This window comes from Bubalus bubalis, chromosome 15, assembly GCF_019923935.1.
Source record: "Bubalus bubalis isolate 160015118507 breed Murrah chromosome 15, NDDB_SH_1, whole genome shotgun sequence".
Classification (NCBI taxonomy): domain Eukaryota; kingdom Metazoa; phylum Chordata; class Mammalia; order Artiodactyla; family Bovidae; genus Bubalus; species Bubalus bubalis.
In genome coordinates this window covers 4,770,927-4,793,434 of record NC_059171.1, presented here as the reverse complement: position 1 = coordinate 4,793,434, position 22,508 = coordinate 4,770,927, and the positions used below count along the sequence as shown (strand labels likewise).

Genomic DNA, 22,508 nt, shown 5'->3' with positions numbered 1-22,508 from the left:
ATGTGACTTTGCATTCCAGGATGTCTGGTGCTGGGTGAGTGATCACACCATCATGTTATCTGGGGCATGAAGATCTTTTTTGTATAATTATTCTGTGTATTCTTGCCACCTCTTCTTAATATCTTCTGCTTCAGTTAGGTCCATACCATTTCTGTCCTTTATTGAGCCAATCTTTGCATGAAATGTTCCCTTGGTATCTCTAATTTTCTTGAAGAGATCTCTAATCTTTCCCATTCTATTGCTTTCCTCTATTTCTTTGCATTGATCAGAGGAAGGCTTTCTTGTCTCTCCTTGCTATTCTTTGGAACTCTACATTCAAATGGGTATATCTTTCCTTTTCTCATTTTCCTTTTTCTTCTCTTTTTTTCCAGCTATTTGTAAGGCCTCCCTCAGACAACCATTTTGCTTTTTTGAATTACTTTTTCTTGGGGATGGACTTGATCACTGCCTCCTGTACAATGTCATGAACCTCCAGCTATAGTTCTTCAAGCACTCTGTCTATCAGATCTAATCCCTTGAATCTATTTGTCCCTTCCACTGTAAAATCATAAGATATTTGATTTAGGTCATACCTGAAATGGTCTAGTGGTTTTCACTACTTCCTTCAATTTAAGCCTGAATTTGACAATAAGAAGTTCATGATGTGAGCCACAATCAGCTCCCTGTCTTGTTTTTGCTGACTGTATAGAGTTTCTCCATCTTTGGCTTCAAAGAATATAATCAATCTGACTTTGGTGTCGACCATCTGGTAATGTCCACGTGTAGAGTCTTCTCTTGTGTTGTTGGAAGTGGGTGTTTGCTATGACCAGTGCGTTCTCTTGGGAAAACTGTGTTAGCCTTTGCCCTGCTTCATTTTGTACTCCAAGGTCAAATTTGCCTCTTACTCCAGGTGTTTCTTGCCTTCCAACTTTTGCATTCCATTCCCCTATGATGAAAAGGACATCTTTTTTGCATGTTAGTTCTAGGTTTTATAGGTCTTCATAAAACCGTTCAACTTTAGCTTCTTTAGCATTACTGACTGGGGCAGACTTGGATTACTGTGATATTGAATGGTCTGCCTTGGAAATGAACAGAGATCATTCTGTCATTCTTGAGATTACACCCAATACTGCATTTCAGAGTCTTTTGATGACTATGAGGGCTACTCCATTTCTTCTAAGGGATTCTTGCCCACAGTAGTAGATATATAAGGGTCATCTGAATTAAATTTTCCCTTTCAGTCCATTTTAGTTCACTGATTCTTAAAATGTCAATGTTCACTCTTGCCATCTCCTGTTTGACCACTTCCAATTTGCCTAGATTCATGAACCCAACATTCCAGGTTCCTATGCAATATTGCTCTTTACAGCACTGGACTTTACTTCCATCACCAGTCACATCCACAACTGGGTGTTGTTTTCACTTTGTCTCCATCTCTTCATTCTTTCTGGAGTTATTTCTCCACTGATCTCCAGTAGCACATTGGCACCTACTGACCTGGGGAGTTCATCTTTCAGTGTCGTATCTTTTTGCCTTTTCATACTGTTCATGGGATTCTCAAGGCAAGAATACTGAAGTGGCTTGCCATTAAAAGCACAGTAGAGATCAAAGATTTGGCCTCTCAGGTGGCTCAGTGGTGAAGAATCCGCCTGCCAATGAAGGAGACATGAATTGACCTTGGGTTGGGAAGATGCCCTGGAGAAGGAAATGGCAACCCACTCCAGTATTCTTGCCTAGGAAATCACATGGACAGAGGAGCCTGATGGGCTATAGTCCACGGGGTCACAAAGAGTCAGATACAACTTAGGGACTTGAAACAATAGAGAAGACTCAGTTTTTGAGATAATATGTACTAATAGCTTGGTACCTAGATGTCAGACCCTGTATAGGTAGGTATGAAGAATACAGAGTCCCTACCAAGTCACATAAAGGAATATGAAGACTGGTGAGGATCTGATCTCCAAAACCCATTTTGGGGGATAGATGAATCAGAACAGACTGAAGCTAAGTTTTCAAGAGAACAATGAATATGTAACATGGGAAACATGACACAACAACAGAGAGGTTAAAGAAGGATAAAGACGAGGCATGTCCAAAGCTTTCCAATCAAAACAGAATCTGGCTCGCAATCCCAGGCACAGCTTCCTTTAATATTCCACGAAGGCAATGGCACCCCACTCCAGTACTCTTGCCTGGGAAATCCCATGGGCAGAGGAGCCTGGTGGGCTGCCGTCTATGGGGTAGCACAGAGTCAGACATGACTGACATGACATAGCAGCAGCAGCAGATAATACTTAAAATGCAGAGTAAAACAAAGATGCATCTACAAACGACTCTAAACAAGAGAAAACACAATGCCAAAATCTGGGAGGAATTTCAATAATAAGCAAAGAGAACAAAATAAAAAAGGAAGATAAATCCCTCTCTTTCATTGTCTGATTGTGGCTCATCAAGTCACACAGTCTGTATGTATCTATCATTAAACTATGCTGGCTACCTGTGCACCTCCTGCAAATAGAAGTTCTGTTTCTTCTAAGTGGTTATAGGACTGTTACTTACCCATTCTGTTGTTACTATTCTATCAGGAGTAGCAACTTCCACAACATATAAGGTAAGAAATTGACGGCTAAGTGGTGGATTGTCTAGTAGTAGCATAAAGCATCATAGTTTGCCTAATTACAGAGGTTTTCATAGAACACATGGTGTGTATTGCAATTTTCCTTATATTCCATAGGTACAAAGAATGAGAGAATCTGCTAGAAACTACCACATCAGGACCACAAAACTTTACTAGGTATATGTATAAACAGAATCTGGGAATTGGGCTGTGGCCCATATACACAAACTTACTAATCAATGAAGACTGTAGATAGGGGATTATCTACTGTATACATAGGTAGGAAATGGAACCAAGAGCAACTTCCTAATGCCTATTTGTTGGCAAATACCAAGTCTAGAAATCTAGTGCTTGTTCAAGGGTAAGAAGAGATAAAAATCAAAAAGAACTCCATGGACAAAACCTTTAACCTTTTGAGAAAAAGCATAACTTTAGAAATAATTGCCTACAGGAAACCAAAGAAAAAAGTTATTGTCATTTCAGAAAAACTGTGTGGTATTCTCACATATTGGAATAAGACATTCCTGTATTACATAATACAATATAGAAAAAAAAAGATAAAATGGGAAATGAAGTAAGACTGCATAAAAACATTAGAATTAAGAAACTTGGGTTATCTGATACCAAAGTCCATTGTGGAGAATAGCACACAGAGACTGATTATGACCCAGAAAACCTATAGAGAAAGTCTGCCCAGCCCTGCCACTTACAGAACAAGTCTGCCAATCCCTGCTCTACGCTTTTCCTGTTTTTCACTTGTAATACTTTATCTATCTGACATCTCCCACCTTGAGGGCTCAAATTAATATCCTGAATCCTTTGTTTATATAAAAAGCTGATAAAGCCCAAAGTCTTTAAATAAAACTAGTTCAATTCAAACTAAAACCACATGCATAGTTTTTGATCATACTGCAGCTAATTGAAGGCATTCCAGTTCCAAGTTCAGCACTTTTTTCTCCTACCAAGATAACCTTAGGTGTACAGACTTTTCCCTTACCTGTCTGTAGTAAGAAGAGCCTGGCTATGAATATCTTTTTTTTCATCCGCATGTTTATGCAGTTCATCAATATAATCCATAAGCTTCTTTTCAGTTTGTTCAGCTTTCCATCTCTTCTCTCTCTCTTCATCTAGTTCCTCAACAAGTGCCTAAAAAATACACCAATATATTTGTTATGTGATCTCAGAAAAGTTACGTGGCCTCTCACTGCCTCAATTTTCTCATTTATAATATGGGGATAAAAGTATCTAACTCAAAGGGCTACGGTGAGAATTAAACAAAAGATGAAAGTAAAGCATGCAGAATAGTGCCTGGCATAAAATAACCACTCAATAAATGTGTGAGTGTGTGCTAAGTCACTTCAGTCGTGTCTGACTCTTTGTGACCCTATGGACTATAACCTGCTAGGCTCCTCTCCTTGGGATTCTCCAGGCAAGAAATACTGGAGTGGGTTGCCAAGCCCTCCTCCAGGGGATCTTCCTGACCCAGGGATCGAACCAGCATCTGTTACATCTCCTGTACTTGCAGGCAGGCTCTTTACCACTAGCACCACCTGGGAGCCTTCAATAAACACTAGCTGCTGTTATTACTGTCATAATGACTACTACTATTTTCTAAATACTAAGGCCTTTATAACTGAGAACAAAAGGGCAAAACCAATAGCATAATATTGGAAGTAAAGTGTACTTTACAATCAAAAGTATAACCAGTTGTTCACAAGTAAAATAAGGGAAAGTAAGTAAAAATTATAAAATAAGTCAATCTGTACTAAAAATTCCTAAATGACTCTAAATCTGGAAACCATGCATCCAAAATTGGGTTTCAAAAGAGTCCATGAAAACCCTGAAATTATTTTCAAAATATTACTCAAATACTTTATGAGTTTCTCTAAGAAAGTTTCTCTGAGAAGACTATAGATTTCCTTAGATACTTAAAAGACTCTAAGACTCCTAAGTTAGGAATCACTGTTTTAGGAAGAATTTGAAAATTTAGACCTATTTTCTCCTTCTGAAGCATATGACAAAATGATTTCATTAAAATCTGATCTAAAATGTGTAATTTCCATTCCTTTAAAAATTATAAAAATAGTGACATTACACAAAATCTGGAAATCAGGACGGGGAAAATAACCCAACTTCATCCCCTCAATAAAATATTTTGTGCTAAAAAAAACACGCATTATTTTTCTGGGACTAACTTGTATTTAAAACTAAGATTATTCATATTCAATTTTTCTTAATCTCTTAAATCATACCCGGTAAGTGGCATCTTCTGAACCATCATTGTTTACTTTCATTATTTCAGTCTTCTGGTTTTCTGATTCTTCTAATGTACTATTGTTTGGCAAAGACGAACTTATATATAATTCTTTAAGGAAAGGTGGTTTCATTTTACGATTACAACTGCGAATAAAAAACACAGTTAATAACGCAAAGAAATGTATGACACTTAAAATTTTTACAACTTAGGTAATGACAATCTAGCATAAAGAGATCCTTTTATACAAATGTATATGAATATACTGACCAAACCTGAGCTGGCAAGGCTGAAAAGTCAAATCTTTGACATTAGGAAAGTAAAAAAAAATAAGACCACGAGGCAGCTTTAAGGAAGGAGTCAGGAGTATAAACGTCTGTGTGTCTTATCTGAATTTCTAGAACAAAAAAAGAAGTACCTTATAAAAGTACTGCTGTTTTTACTGTGGTGTTTAATAGTCTGAATAGTTTTGGAATAATAGGGGATTTTTGATCTTCGAGAAGTTTTCTTACTACATTCTTTTCTGTTTCCATAGTCACTTTCAGAAGTCACATCTGTGTCTCTTTTTGGTCTGGGATCTTTCTCAGGAACATTATCTATTATAGAATTAGAAGTCTAGAATAAAACAACAACAACAACAAAGTATTTTAAAAGTTCACTTTGGTAAAAGAATATAATTTGACATTTTCTAAAATGTTAAAACTTTTTACAAGTTTAAGGATTTATAAAATAGGTATGTTTGCAACTAAAGACAAGGGATTCAGCTTCTAGTATGGATAAGTATGATCCCATGAGATTTGATTCTCTCAAGATCACAGTTACAAACCAGGGCAGAAATACAAATAAAACAAAAACTACTTAGAGATCTTGGAAAGTGAAAAACAGCAGGCTTATTCTAAAGAAGAGCTGACCCTTGAAAAAATGACCAGAATTAATTGTTTCTGCCTTATGGTTTTTAGCCTATGAACATACCACAATTGGCATTATGTAGGGAGTCTTAAAACTCAAGTGGAAAAACCACAAACTTTTGAGTCTGAAGAATTAGAAAGTATGGAATAGGAAGTTCAGTAAAGGATTCAAAAGAGCAGCAGTTAAATCAAAGCAAACTAAATGCTTGCTATAACAAAACTATTAACACTCTTTGGAGGCCTATAGCAGCATCTAAAGTCTTCACAAAATGACACTCACTCTGTCCAGGACAAAATCCAAAATTACTCACAATAGGAAGAACCAGGAAAATATGACCTATTCTTAAGAGAAATGGCAATCAACAGAGACCTAACCTCAGAGACCTAAATGTTAAAATAAACAGAGAAGAACTTTACAATACTGATCATAACTATGCTCAATGATATAAAAAATGTTTATCATGAATGAAAAGAAAACTCAGCACAAAAGTAAAAATTATTTAAAAAATGGAAATTTTACAACTGAAAAAATACAATGTCTGAAGTAAAAACTGACTGCCACACTACAGAGAATGAGATGATAAAAGAAAGAATATGTAAACTTGAAGATAGCTCAGTGAAATTATTCAATATGAAGAACACAGAGGAAAAATTTAATAAAATGTACAGAGCCGCAGGGGACCGTGGGATACATCAAAAGGCCTAAGTGAAATTTGAAAAAAGAGGAAAGAGAATGGGACAGGAAAATATTTGAAGCAATGATGTCCAAAAATTCCAAAACTGAGGAAAGACATAAATGTACATTTAAGAATGATAAAAGGGGTCAGTTTATTAGGAAAAAAAAGTAGCCATAAATGTATATGTGCTTAGAAATATAGAGCTTTAAAATATAAAAAGCAAATGTTGAGAGAATGCCAGGAAATAGACAAATCCACAAACAGACCCAAAAAAATCAGTAAAATTAAAATTGCTACTTATCAATAGACCATTAAGGAAATGAACATGCAATTCACAGGTATCTGACAAAAAATTAGCATTCAAGATACAAAATATTCTTATAACCCAGTAATAGACTAACAACTCAATAAAAATATGGGCAAGATTTTTGAACACTTCACAAAAAATTCAATAAGCACACGAAAAAGTGCTTATCACCATTCATCAGTGAAATCCAAATTAAAATTACAATTAATACCTGTATAGCTCACTAGAATGGATAAAATAAGATCAATGCTGACAGTAAACCCTGCTGAGTATGTGGAACAACTGGACAGTCACACACTGCTGGTGGGCGTGAAATGAACACTCACCTTGGGAAGGCACGGGCAGCATCTTATTTAACTAAACAAACACCTACCCTGTCATCTAGAAAGTCTGGTTCTAGGCTATTCACTGAAGAGAAATGGAGACATAAGTTCACAAAAAGACTTGCACTGTATTGTTCAGTTTTATTCACAAACCTGGAAGGAATTCAGTGGCATATCAATAGAGATAACGGAAAAATAAACTTTAGAATACTCATACAACAGAATACTACATAGCAATAAAAACAAACTACCGATACACATAATAACAGACTGATTCCAAGGTTATGCTGAGTGAAAGGGGCCTTACACAAAAGTGTTAGCACACTGTAAAATTACATGTACATTAGGTTCTGGAAGAAGTATTAAATAGCATATGGTAAAAAACACGAGAAAAGTGATTGTGCGGTGGGGATGGGGGTGGAAGGCAGGAGAGGACTGCCTGTGAGCGGCAGCTCGAGGGAACATTCTAAGACGACAGTGGTGTTTACCTCCCTGGAAGTCTGGGCAACACGCATTGTTAATGCTGCTGCTCAGTTCCCTTCCTGGATCACAGCCCTGCTGTGGCAAAGGGCCTGGTGTAACTCAAGGAAGCCCTGGGCCGCGCAGGGCCACCCAAGTTGGATGGGTCACAGTGAAGAGTTCTGACAAGCGTGGTCCACTGGAGGAGGGAAGGGCAAACCACTCCAGTTTTCTTGACACGAGAATCCCATGAAGCACTGTGAAAAGCCAAAAAGATATGACACTGGATGATGAGCCCCTCCAAGGCGGAAGGTGTCCAATACGCTACTGGGAAGAGTGGACGGCAATTACTAACAGCTCCAGAAAGAATGAGGCGGCTGGGCCAAGGGGAAATGATGCTCAGTCATGGATGTGTCTGGGGGTCAAAGTGAAGTCTGATGCTATAAAAAATGGTATTTCGTAGGAACCTGGAATGTTAGGTCCATGTTGAGGTCCACGTTAGGTCCAAACTAAGTTGGACGTAGTCAAGCAAGTGATGGCAAGAGTGAATCTCAACATCTTAGGAATTAGGAACTAAAATGGAAGGGAATGGGCAAGAATTCCTTAGAAGAAATGGAGTAGTCCTCATAGTCAACAAGAGTCCAAAATGCTGTACTTGGGTGTGATCTCAAAAACAACAGAATGATCTTGGTTCACTTCCAGGGCAAAACATTCAACATTACAATAATCCAGGTCTATGCCCCAACCACTAATGCTGAAGAAGCTGAAGTTGATCTGTTCTATGAAGACCTACAAGATCTTCTAGAACTAACACTAATAAAAGATGTCCTTTTCATCACAGGGGATTGGAATGAAAAGTACGAAGTCAAGAGATACCTGGAGTAACACACAAGCTTGTCCCTGGAGTACAAAATGAAGCAGGGCAAAGGCTAACAGGAGTTCTGTCAAGAGAACGCACTGGTCAGAGCAAACACCCTTTTCCAATAACACAAGAGACACCTCTACATATGAAATCACCAAATGGTCAATACCAAAATCAGAATGATTGCCTGTTAATTGCGTTAACAGGCAATTTAGAGAATTGTAGAGCCAATTCAGAGAATACAAACATCTCTATTTTACATCAAAAGTAAAAAAAAAAAAAAAAGTAAATGTAAATTAAAAAAAACACTGAACTCTATAGATAACACAGGCTTAAATATTTACAGTGGGAAGAATACTGACATGTATAGTTCACTTTGAAATGTGTCATAAAATAATAGTTTGATAAATGGATAGACATATGATGAAATAAATACAGTAAAACGTTGATAGTAGAATCTAATTGGTGGATATACTGGTATTCACTAAGAAAGTCTCTTATATTGCTCTAAGTTTTAAAACATTCATAATAAAATGGTGTTGAAAAATGAAAACCTAAAGACAAAGCAGTCTTTCACAGAAAGAATTCTCACAATTAGTATAATAATTAAAGTACAATAATTAGGAAGAATAATTATCACTATATTATAGCACATTTTCAGTAACTTTATGACTTTACTTATAATTTAAGTGTATATATCAGTTGAAATTCAAATTATATGTTTACCCTTTACAGTAAGGTAGTAAAAAAGAAGGGCTTCCCTGGCAGCTTAGCTGGTAGGAGATCTGGGTTTGATTCCTGGATCAGAAGTTCCCCTGGAGAAGGGATAGGCTACCCACTCTAGTATTTTTGGGCTTCCCTGGGGGCTCAGATAGTCAAGAATCCACCTGTAATGTGGGAGACCTGGGCTCGATCCCTGGGTTGGGAAGATCCCTTGGAGGGCATGGCAACCCACTCCGATATTACTGCCTGGAGAATCCCCATGGATAGAGGAACGTTGCAGGCTACAGTCCATGGGGTCACACAGTCGGACATTATTAAGCAACTAAGCACAGCACTACACAAAAGAGGTCCTTCTCTTAAACATTTTTTATATGCATAGCAATAAATTATCCTCTCCCGCCCCCACGAACTAGACTCCTATTCTCAGTCATAAAGTAGGAAGAATTATCACTGAGTGAGACATATGACTGCGGAAAGGATACCAGAGTGGATTTTAGGACATTTGTGTTTGAAGTTCAACTCTGCCTCACTAAAATAAAGGACTCAAATAAACTGAGTTTCTATTCTATTTAACAACAATATATTAATCCTTATCTAGTTGATTGAAATGTCGTGAGGATGAAATGAGGATGGCCTAAGAGAAGCTGAAAAGTTCACTTCGCATGAGGATGTTAAGCTTAAATCTAAGCTCTGACACGGGCAGAAGAGTTGGCCATTGGAAAAGATGGAAGATGAGCTCTGAGGAGACGAAGGTCCTACCAGCTCGGTAGGGTGTTACCAGTGATGCCAAGGCATGCATCTGCCAGCACTCCCTTCCCAGCTTTCCTCTGAATTACCTCTTGGCCCAAGCTGAAGCCTCCAGGGATTTCTGGCACATGGGATCCTTACAGTCTTATACACGTACTCACTTAAGGTAGACTTCATGTTTATTAAGCATTGCTAGTGTTAAAGATAAGAGTTCAGAATTATTACAAACCAGTGAACCATAATCATATAAGCATTTTCTATTACCCGCTCTCAGGAATCGAAGCAGGAATTTTAACTGGCCACTTAGCTGTAAATTCTAGAAGTGGTTTTGATTATAAAAACAACTGAAGAGAAAGTAGAGGCCAGAAGTTGCTCAGACATCCTCTGTGTTAGTAAGCACTGAATCCAAAGAGTTCTGTTTATTTGAAGTAAAAGGTAGATGGATGGAACTAATGTGAAGTACAGCAGAACACCCAATGAATTACATAAGATTTGAAGAAGATCCTTGAGGAAAATGAGTGAAAAAAGTGTGTTACTACTAGTACTACAAGACAATACAATTTTAAAGGAAAAAGATAAACATGCACACCAATGCCAGAAATATAGATTGTTTCTGGTTGGTTAGCTTGTATGCAATTTTATTGCCCATTTTCTTAATCTCTTTCTTCAACAAACACACTGCTTAGAAAAACAGGAAAAATACTTACCTCACTGAGAAGCTGTAAAATTTGATCATCTAATTTCTGCAGTTGCACCTCATTCTGAAGATCACTTTCGTGATGCACTTTCTCGGGCTCAGAAGAGGGACACACAGATGTGAGCGATGTCAAGCCGGCGTCAGTCGGCGCGCCTGGAGGCCGGCCCAAGGGCGCCGCGTCGCCGCCGCGGGGCGCCGCTGGCATCCCGTCCGTGACCTGGGACATGGAGGCAAACCAGAGCCCTTTACCTTTATATTTATTAAAATCTGAAAACACCCTTTACATTAGAATAAACGGAACAGTACTATACCTCATCTTCACTTATATTTAGGGGAGACTCAGAAGAAACTAAATTATCCAAAAGACCTTCGAAGCACTGTAGGTGCGATGAGTTTATTTCTGCCATATTTATTGGCTCACCAAATATGTTCTTACAATCTAGGATTCTGAGCTGTGGCAAAGTCTGGAGCATAACTGCTCTGTATCCTTGGAAACAAATCATTCAAATGAAAACTCAAGCATAAAAAAAAGGTTAATTACGTTTAGAATAAAGTAAACTTATCAGCTACCACATATATCACCTGAATGATAAAATTAGTCCTGGAATGGAACTAATAAACTAACAAAATCTACTCATCTTCTCCAGTGCGCAATCATTAAATACAGAACAAACAAAACATTATGCCCAAATCCCTCCCAATCATCCTGATGAAATCAGAAAGTTAATATCATTTCTGCATTGTTCATAAAACTGCCTTAAAGGTATAAATGCATGAAACAAGTGGCAATGTACTCTAGACAGGAGGCCAAACATACCTCTTCCTTATCTGTAATACAACTAGTACAGATGTAAATCAGGATGATAAGAGTAACAATCAGAGATGAAAATTTTGCTAGTGAGTCTATAAGTATTAACTACCTTAAACATTTCCACTTTCTCCTCTTATATATAACTAGGATGAAAATAGGCAATCTATCGAGTATTTAAAAATATGATCATCTTCCTTAAGTATGATTAAATAGGAGAAATCTGGCAAATGAACATTAATTTGGTTTTTAGGCTAACAAAAATGCTTTAATTAATTTTGCTCAACTGCAAGTAAAGTGGTTGGAAAAAACTCCAAAAGAAAGAAGTCTAGCAAATTAACGTTAGAAATTTTAAGGAAAGAAAAGTAATTTCAGTAAAAAATAACTCTGGGGAGTGGGCAACTGTGTTCAGAGAAACACCCTGTCTAGGAAAGAAAGCGAAAAGCAAGGGTTCAAACTATTGGAACCAGAGGCTCTTGAGATGAGATTATTAGAAAAAATAAATCCAGCTTGTGGGTTAGTAAAGGAAAATAAATTGTCTTAGGGATAAGGTTTTCTTCTAAGAAAAGGATTTCCCTCCCAAACAGAAATCTGTTCTGATTTTCAGGGAGATTCTATTATTATGTGGGCTGAGGAAAACAGGTGATCTCAAACCTAATATATTCTTCTGCAAAGTAAAACTATCAAAACAGGTTTCCATTCTGGGAAAAGCATTCTTATAACTGCATATTAATGAGACTAGAGCCTCTTCAGCCAACTTCTATCCAAAAAGATCTTAAGAATGTATGTTCATATTCTACGTTTGAATCTTATTGTTCAGTTCAGTTCAGTTCAGTTGCTCAGTCGTGTCTGACTCTTTGCGACCCCATGAATCGCAGCACACCAGGCCTCCCTGTCCATTGCCAACTCCTGGAGTTCACTCAGACTCACGTCCATCGAGTCAGTGATGCCATCCAGCCATCTCATCCTCTGCCGTCCCCTCTCCTCTTGCCCCCAATCCCTCCCAGCATCAGAGTCTTTTCCAATGAGTCAGCTCTTCCCATGAGGTGGCCAAAGAACTCGAGTTTCAGTGTTAGCATCATTCCTTCCAAAGAAATCCCAGGGCTGATCTCCTTCAGAATGGACTGGTTGGATCTCCTTGCAGTCCAAGGGACTCTCAAGAGTCTTCTCCAACAGCACACTTCACAAGTATCAATTCTTTGGCACTCAGCCTTCTTCACAGTCCAACTCTTACATTTATGCATGACCACAGTAAAAACCATAGCCTTGACTAGATGGACCTTTGTTGGCAAAGTAATGTCTCTGTTTTTGAATATGCTATCTAGGTTGGTCACAACTTTCCTTCCAAGGAGTAAGCGTCTTTTAATTTCATGGCTGCAGTCACCATCTGTAGTGATTTTAGAATCCCAAAAAATAAAGTCTGACACTGTTTCCACTGTTTCCCCATCTATTTCCCATGAAGTGGTGGGACCGGATGCCATGATCTTCGTTTTCTGAATGTTCAGCTTTAAGCCAACTTTTTCACTTTCACTTTCATCAAGAGGCTTTTGAGTTCCTCTTCACTTTCTGCCATAAGGGTGGTGTCATCTGCATATCTGAGGTTATTGATATTTCTCCCGGCAGTCTTGATTCCAGCTTGTGTTTCTTCCAGTCCAGCGTTTCTCATGATGTACTCTGCATATAAGTTAAATAAGCAGGGTGACAATATACAGCCTTGACATACTCCTTTTCCTATTTGGAACCAGTCTGTTGTTCCATGTCCAGTTCTAACTGTTGCTTCCTGACCTGCATACAGATTTCTCAAGAGGCAGGTCAGGTGGTCTGGTATTCCCATCTCTTTCAGAATTTTCCACAGTTTATTGTGATCCACACAGTCAAAGGCTTTGGCATAGTCAATAAAGCAGAAACAGATGTTTTTCTGGAACTCTCTTGCTTTTTCCATGATCCAGCAGATGTTAGGTTAAGCAATTTGAGATAAATGAGTTCTAGAAATGGCAGTCTCGTCTGCTTTATCTTCACGGATCTCAATGATTTCCAATTAGATCAAATGGCATTTCAGTAGCATCTTCTATACATGATATTAAGTTTAAGCTTTCTTCTTAAAAAAATCATTACTTATTAATAATTTAAGATATTCACATGGTGTAAAATTCAGAAGACAGTAAAAAGTTTTTCTAACATTTCCTGATTTTCAGCTGCCTTTTGCATATTTCCTGATCCCTACCCACCAAATACTGAAGCTAATTATTATTATCAGCTTTTTGTGAATCCTTCTAGCTATTTTATATGTATAGTCAGCAAACACACACAGTTATCCTCTGAACACAAATAGTAGTCTATTATACACACTGCTTTGCAACTTGCTTGCTTTTTTTTCTCTTAACAGTGGTATATCTTGGAGATAACTATCAATAGCTATAGAGATTCTATATTCTTTTTTTTTTATGGTTGCTTAGTATTATACTATTGGAGAAGGCAATGGCACCCCACTCCAGTACTCTTGCCTGGAAAATCCCTTGGGCTGCCATCTTTGGGGTCGCACAGAGTCGGACACAACTGAAGCAACATAGCAGCAGCAGCAACAGCATTATACTATAAGAATATATCATTAACACAATTTAATTTTGAAGCATAATTTATTAAATATAAAACTGTCTAAATACAATCTTATCTGTTCAGCTTGTATCCCTCTTTTAACAGTAATTTAGTCTTAATAATTTATTTGTAATTATATTCTTCCAAAAATATGAAGCTGCAAAGTTTAAGACAAATTCAAGGAGATCATAGATAGTAGATGCAGAAAATAAAGAAGCTTTTAATATCACTGTTATAAAAAGTATTAAGTGAATCATACCTGGTAAATGACAGACAGGATTATCCTCTCCATTTTTTTCCAAAATAAGATTAGTCAAGAAGTGTAATCCTACCGTACACTGAAGTAGGTGATGGATACTGTCGATGCAGTTACTGTGCAGGTCAATGTATCTAAGTTTATGTTTAATTCCATGAAGAGGCATCAACCCTGCAACACAAGCAACGCTCTTGTGATGTCACAGCAGTCATTTTTCTAACAGCTAATTAAAAATAACTTTCATATTCTTTTTATTTAAAGAGGCAAAGGAGCTGCATCAATAAGACTCTGCTGCAAAGAGCTAGCCAGCGAAAAGGCTATCAGCAAAGTGAGCTGTTGTTTTGAAGAAACGAGGGTTTGGCATCTCTTGAGGCCAGAGCTCGGGGTACCTAGGCTCTGGTTCTCCTCCAACAAAAAAATGGGCCTCCCCAGGCCCATGCACTTTTATGAGAATAAGAATAAGGCAATGGCTTCCAAGTTCTCAACCAACACACCTTTTTAAATTATCAGACATAAGCTAATACTCCAATTTTATTGGGTTGAGTATAAAATAAACACCAATAACATCCCTTTGATTTAGTTCCCTGGTAACATTTCTCACATAAACTCATCTAGAGCAAGGTGACATCAGAAACTAGGTTTGCAGTAGAGGCTTCTGGCGCCGGCACAGCTCCTGGCAGGCCTGCACTTCAGCTGCGGTGCACAGGGGTCAGAGTTTTACTCAAAACCGAGTGTGCTGAGCAAGGTTTAACCCAAGAGTGTGAGGCAGTCACGGAGAAGGCAATGGCACCCCACTCCAGTACTCTTGCCTGGAAAATCCCATGGATGGAGGAGCCTGGTGGGCTGCAGTCCATGGGGTCGCTAAGAGTTGGACAGGACTGAGCGACTTCACTTTCACTTTTCACTTTCATGCATTGGAGAAGGAAATGGCAACCCGCTCCAGTGTTCTTGCCTGGAGAATCCCAGGGATGGCGGAGCCTGGCCGGCTGCTGTCTATGGGGTCGCACGGAGTTGGACACAACTGGAGCAACTTAGCAGCAGTAGCAGCAGCAGTGAGGCAGTCAAAACCTCCAGGAGTACCCCTCAATGAAAGGAGAATCACCCATGGCGGCAGGCCCTAGCTTCCCTTCTTTCAGAAGGGCCATTCTTTCAAAAGGACCTCTCTACTCTGCTCCACTGAAGGTCTTAGTTTTCAAATTTTGCCTGGCTTAGTACTCTCCATTCATAAATACACAAATTTCTAGTTATTTGAAAACATTAACACAAATAGGAAGAAAAAATATAAAAATTAATACAAAAACTGCCCTAACATAATAATAAAAGGATAAGTACACAATATAGTACCATGCCTAATTGCTCAGTTGTGTTCAACTCTTTGTGAGCCCATGGACTGTAGCCTACCAGGTTCCTCTGTCCATGGGATTCTCCAGGCAAGAATCCTGGAGAAGTTGCCATGCCCTCCTCCAGGGGAATCTTCCCAACCCAGGGATTGAACCCAGGTCTTCCGCATTGCAGGGGATTCTGGAAGACCATTATAGTACTATACTAACACTATTGATAATAACGTAAGAGGACTCACCTTTCTTTTTTTCCTTCCATTTCTTCAACCTGACTGGAATACTATTTTCTCCTCAATGATCTTTGTTTCTTGCTAACTTCTACTTATCTTTTTTACAGAGCTGCCTCTTTTATTTTCTTCATAGGCTTTATCACTAACTTCTGTTCATCTGTCACACCCTCAGAAGTCTTCTTTGACCACTCACTACAAGATCAGATTGCCTGTCATGTATTCTTATGCATACTCAACATTTCTTCTCAATTCACCATCACATTTCTGAGTTCCAGTTCCCTGTTACCCGTTATTTCTCTTAAGTTGCAACTTCATGTCCCTTTTATGTTTCAATTTTAAAGTGCCCCTGGGGGCTCATTGCAGGTCCTCCTTCTCTAGCCACAGACTCTCAGAATCTCCCAGAGTCATGGCAACAAACACCACTGAAGTCCTGAATCTACAACACCCTGTGTTATGCCCTACCCCAAAACTGCTGATCACACACACAACCCCCTCCAATGAGGTTTTCAAATTTAAGACAGAATCCTTAATTCTTACCCCTACACATACACACACACACATATACCTTACGAGGTTCTCAAATTTGAGAATCCACAATTCTTATCCCTGCTCCAATCTTTCCCATGTCAGGAAATAGCACCATCATCCACTCATTATTAGAAAGAAAACTCTTAAAATGCCTTTTGATTCCTCTTGCCTTCACTTCCTCATCTCAGTCTATCGGCAAATTCTATGAACTCCACATGTAAACTCTATGTATTTACCCCTCTACACTATTTTCATACTAGTCCAAGGCCCTGTAACCTCACACCCAGACCACGGAAAGAGCTTTCTAACTAGCCACTGGCCTTTCACTCCTGTCCTACTAAACTTCATTCTTTTTCACCCACTCAGCAGCCAGAGTGATTCTTTAAGCAGATGGATTAGATTAAGTACTTACTGGTTTAAAGCCTTTCAATGGCCTCCTACTGTTCTTAGAATAATATGCCAATTTCTCACCCTGCTTATGAAGCTCTATGTGATCTGACTTTGCCTACTTTCCCACCTCTTTTCTTAGCACATCAATCCATCATTTGCTACGCTCTAGTTGCAGGAGCCTTCTTCCTGTTCCTTATCCTGGCAAGCTTGATCACACCTTCAAGTCTCTGCATGTGCTTAATAATATAAACTATCATTACCTACTGAAGTGTTTTTAAACAGATAAAATGTCATTACAAGAATTATCTATTAAAACTTACAGTTTTATTATATTTTCCTTTGGACTGCAGACAGATCAAATCAGTCAACTTAAAGGAAATCAATCCTGAATATTCACTGGAAGAAATGATGTTGAAGCTAAAGCTCCAATATTGTGGCCACCTGATGTGAAGAGCCGACTCATTAGAAAAGACCCTGCTGCTAGGAAAGATTGAAGGCTGGAGCAGAAGGGGACGACAGGATGAGATGATTGGATGGCATCACTGACTTGATGGACATGAGTTTGAGCAAGCTCTGGGAGATGGTGAAGGACAGGGAAGCCCGATATGCTGCAGTCCATGGGGTCACAAAGAGTTGGATATGACTGAGTGACTGAACAACAACAAAATTATATATTTTCTGTATAGAAAATATATACATAGAATTTGATGTGCTTTAACAAACATATATGGTTATGTTACCCTTACAATGGAGATGAAGAACATTTTCATCACTCAAATCACTGTGTCCCTATGTAAATCAGTCTTCTCTCGTCTTCAGTCCCTGGTAACTAATTATCTCATTTCTGCCTTTGTATCTCTGCCTTTGTCAGAATATCACACAAACAGGATCACACAATATAATTTTCTGTGATTTGCTCCCTTCACTTAGCCTAAGTTCAGTTCAGTCCCTCAGTTGTGTCCGACTCTTTGCAACCCTGCGGACTACTGGAGCTTACTCAAACTCATCGAGTTGGTGATGCCATCCAATCATCTCATCCTCTGTCATCCCCTGCTTCTCTTGTCTACAATCTTTTGCAGCATCAGGGTCTTTTCCAATGAGTCGTTCTTCGCATCAAATGGCCAAAGTACTGGAGTTTCAGCTTCAGCATCAATCCTTCCAATGAGTATTCAGGACTGATTTAGGATTGACTGGTTTGATTTCCATGCTGTCCAAGGGATTCTAAAGAGTCTTCTCCAACACCACAGATCAAAAGCATCAATTCTTCGGTGCTCAGCTTTCTTTATGGTCTAACTCTCACATCCACACGTGACTACTGGAAAAACCATAGCTTTGACAGGATGGACCTTTGTTGGCAAAGTAATATCTCTGCTTTCTAATATGCTGTCTAGGTTGGTCATAGCTTTTCTTCCAAGGAGCATCTTTGAATTTCATGGCTGCAGTGATTTTGGAGCCCAAGAAAATAAAGTCCACCACTGTTTCCATTGTTTCCCAATTTGCCGTGAAGTGATGGGACCAGATGCCATGATCTTCATTTTTTGAAAGTTGAGTTTTAAGCCAACCCAAGTCTCCCTCATTGCAGGTGGATTCTTTACCAGCTGAGTGACCAGGGAAGCTCAAGAATACTGGAGTGGGTAGCCTACCCCTTCTCCAGTGGATCTTCCTGACTCAGGGATTGAACTGGGGTCTCCTGCGTTGCAGGCAGATTCTTTACCAACTGAGCTACCAGGGAAGTCCTCACTTAGCATAACTTACTATAACATTTTTAGATTTATCTATGTTGCTGCATATATCAATAGTTCACTCTCTTTTTTTTTTTTGGCTGTACAAATGGGGTTTTAGATTCTTGATCAGGGCTCCAACCCATATCCCCTGCATTGGAAACATGGAGTCTTAACCACTGGACTGCCAGGGAAGACTCCATAGTTCATTCCTTTTTATTGCCAAGTAATAACCCATCCTACGGATGTAACACAATTTGTTTATCTATTTACCAGGTGATAGACATATGGGTGTTTTCTAATTTTGGAGATTATGAATACCCATATAAACATGATAATTTTAAAAAGAAATATAATCGTTTTACCATTCATATAGAAGTCTTTGATTAGACATGTTTTCATTTCTGCTAGGTAAACACGTAGGAGTAGAAATGCATGATTATATGCTTACCTTCAAACTATTTTCCAAAGTAGTTTTACCATTTTGAATTCTACTAGTAATGTATGAAAGCTGTAATCTATCTCATGAACATTTTGTATTGCAAGTTTTTTAAACTATATCTGGTCTAGAGGTATGAAATGGATCTCACTGTGATTTTAATTTGCATTTCCTTAATTATTAAGGATGCAAAACTTTTTTTCTGGTGCTTGTCATTTGGATAGCCTCTGGAGAAGAGTCTGCTCAAATCTTTTGCTTATTTTTTTTAGGGAGCTGACATGATCTCATTTGTTTTATTTCCCCACTACAATGTAAGCCCTGTGACAAGAAACTTATCTATCCATTATAATATTTTTTCATCACTATTGAATAGTGCTTGATAGAATGATCTTCAATAAATATCTGTTGAGTAAAACTATCTTATCCAAGATTCACATTTTTCAGTTAAGGAAGCTGCATCCAAAGAACAATATACTTTGCCCAACATCATACAGCAGAGTCAGAGCTATGGTTAATACTCAATTCTAACACTTTTACATTTTTGGGGAAAAAATGTTTTTACAAATTAAAATACGGTTGCTACTTTGGTTTAGGGTAGGGACTAGGTCACTGTATTTTATTTTTTGTGTACTAAATTCCTGGCATAGGATAGTATGTTCCTAGCAGGGGAGAAAAGCTAACAAATGAAATAAGACTGATTCAAATACGGTATTGATAAGGATTATGAAGATAATGACGTTTACTCCTTGGAAGGAAAGTTATGACCAACCTAGATAGCATATTCAAAAACAGAGACATTACTTTGCCAACAAAAGGTTCGTCTAGTCAAGGCTATGGTTTTTCCTGTGGTCATGTATGGATGTGAGAGTTGGACTGTGAAGAAGGCTGAGCGCCAAAGAATTGATGCTTTTGAACTATGGTGTTGGAGAAGAGTCTTGAGAGTCCCTTGGACTGCAAGGAGATCCAACCAGTCCATTCTGAAGGAGATCAGCCCTGGGATTTCTTTGGAAGGAATGATGCTAAAGCTGCAACTCCAGTCCTTTGGCCACCTCATGCGAAGAGTTGACTCATTGGAAAAGACTCTGATGCTGGGAGGGATTGGGGGCAAGAGGAGAAGGGGACGACAGAGGATGAGATGGCTGGATGGCATCACTGACTCAATGGACGTGAGTCTCAGTGAACTCCGGGAGTTGGTGATGGACAGGGAGGCCTGGCGTGCTGTGATTCATGGGGTCGCAAAGAGTTGGACACAACTGAGCAACTGATCTGATCTGATCTGATCTGATGAAGATAATTAGGGGCTTCCCAGATAGCTCCATGGTAAAGAATCCACCTGCCAATACATGAGATGCAAGAGACAGAGGTTCGATCCCTGGGTCAGGAAGATCCCCTGGAGGAGGGAATGGCAACCCACTCCAGTGTTCTTGCCTGGAGAGTCCCACGGACAGAGGAGGTTGGCAGAGACTAGGTTTGCAAAGAGCTGGACGAGACTGACTGACTAACAGACAAGCAGCAGTATGAAGATAGTTACAGAATTTCCCTGGTTCTGAAGTATTATTTTAAGAATAATCATAAAATTTTGCTCACTGTTAGTGTATCACTGTAAGTCATTAAAAGATTAACAGTTTTTAATGTTCTTAGACATGGAAACGTCAAAAAGAAAAAACCTTTTGTGATAGTCAATTTGCTATAGCCTTTGGAATGCTACACACCTATGCTACATCCAGCGTGGTAGCGCTAGCCACATGTGGCTTTTTAAATTGAAATAAAAATTTAATTAAAATTAACTAAAATTACAAATTCAGTTCCTCAGTGTACTAGTCACATTTCAAGAGCTCAAAGGCACATCCGTCTATTAGTTGCCATACCAGACAGCACACACACAGAGTATTCTCATCACTGTGAAAAGCTCTATTGGAACTATTCCTCTCTATACATTGATAACAGATAACTCATCAATTCTCTAAGATTAAAAGTACGTCTCTCCCAAAGTACATCCTTCCTAACCAAATTTTTCCTGTAACTTGTTACTCTTGTTTTCACTCCTGAGTTTTTATTCAGCTATAGCTTTAGCTCCAGCAAAAAAATATGACTGAGAAACACTCTAGATGAGATTTTAAGTCAAAAATTGGATTATTCAGTTCTACAACATGCAGAGCTATATCACTCATTACATGTGACCAGTACTCAGCTTTATAGAAAACAGAAGCTTATCTACTTACCACTAAGATCATTTATGTGGTTGTAAGATAAATTCAGTCTAGTCAGATTACTTAGTGCTTCAAGACCTAAAATAAAATAAAGTCATTATAAGATTCAAATAATCAACTAATTAGGGTTATATACTATTACAATACTATTTCAGATTGCTTTGAAGCACATCTATAATCTGATAACAATGAAATCAATTTTATTGATATTTTGCAAAATAATTTTTTAAAAAACTGGTAACTTTTTTAGAAAAAAACTTTTTATATAATGACTTTTAGAGTCAGCTTTGAAAAATTTATGAATATTTATCATCTCCCTTACCCAAAGTAATACATGAAAAGCACTTACAAACCTTCTATTCTTGTGATCAAATTGCAGGACAAATTTAAAGTGCATAGTTTTGTCAGTGTGTTTAGTCCTTCAATTTGACTTATTTGATTAGATGACAGATCTAAATGTTGTAAATTCCAAACGTGATCAATGGATGTGATCTTCGAGATGTTATTGCAATGAAGATTGATGGCATGAAGAGCTGAATCTAAAGATAACTCTGAAATGCTACAAAGGAAAATATATATTATTAAAAACAAGTAAAAAATGTTCTTAAAAATCATGACCAAAAAAACTAAAATTAACCAAAGAGCATGTAGATAGTATGCAGGTACTCTATTCATTCTATAATAAAATTCTTCGTACTTATGCTAGCTTTGAAATGTCTCATAAGGTGCAATGTTTCTTACAACCAGCCTGCATTTGGTACCATTTATATAAATAAGTAACTCAGTCAAGAAAGGAAAGGGATGCTGGGCATTTCTTGGTTTTATATGCAAACAGTCATCAGTATAAAGCAAAAGCAATATTTATAAAAGTTCAAATCTGCACTTTTTTTGCTATGTTATTTGAGTAAATGAATTAGTCTCTCTAAACCTGTTTCCCCCTGCTCATTTAATCCTCACAACTCCAAGCAGTAGGTATTTAAGGATACGATTTACAGAAAGTAGGTAACTTGTCCAAGTTCTTGTACAAATCACCTAATAGAGCCAGGATAAATATGGATCTGACACTTGAGTTTACAATCTTACTCTCATCACTGTCTGCAATGTCTGTTTAACTCAGAATGTAGCTGATTTCAAAATAAGCCACTAACTCTTGCCATTTGTAGTGAAACAGTCTCTGTCCTCCCTTGCTGAAATTTGGACTGCATCTCCTCTAGATGGAACTCATCTTTTCATTCTCTGAATTGCTGCTATTTTAAACTAGAGTCTCTTCGGAAGATAGGAGTTCCAGGAATGTAAGCTACAGTGTACATAATTTAGATATGCTGGAACTGGGACACATAAAATTAGGGGCATCTCTTCCATGTTTTATAGCAGTTACAGTAAAGCTGTAGGAAATCTCACAGCAGGAAAATGAATTAGCAGTCAAGGAGTAAAAAGG

The 22,508-nt window shown here is 38.2% G+C and overlaps 1 protein-coding gene across 7 annotated transcripts in view; it reads right to left on the bottom strand.

The window, feature by feature from the left end:
* LRRCC1 (leucine rich repeat and coiled-coil centrosomal protein 1) overlaps window positions 1-22,508 on the bottom strand; it is a 43,334-nt gene that overhangs the window by 18,685 nt on the left and 2,141 nt on the right. The window contains exons 2-9 of one of the 7 annotated variants that reach the window (XM_006077406.4): window positions 21,424-21,629; window positions 21,083-21,148; window positions 14,216-14,383; window positions 10,865-11,040; window positions 10,564-10,770; window positions 5,269-5,465; window positions 4,849-4,996; window positions 3,594-3,742 (exon numbers count right to left, since the gene is read on the bottom strand). In XM_006077406.4, coding sequence (XP_006077468.1) covers window positions 3,594-3,742; window positions 4,849-4,996; window positions 5,269-5,465; window positions 10,564-10,770; window positions 10,865-11,040; window positions 14,216-14,383; window positions 21,083-21,148; window positions 21,424-21,629 — 1,317 coding nt within the window. Of the gene's footprint in view, window positions 1-3,593; window positions 3,743-4,848; window positions 4,997-5,268; window positions 5,466-9,945; window positions 10,049-10,563; window positions 10,771-10,864; window positions 11,041-14,215; window positions 14,384-21,082; window positions 21,149-21,419; window positions 21,630-22,508 lie in introns of those variants that run through there. The other 6 variants (XM_006077407.3, XM_044928505.2, XM_025264977.3 and 3 more) reach the window with 6 other exon arrangements.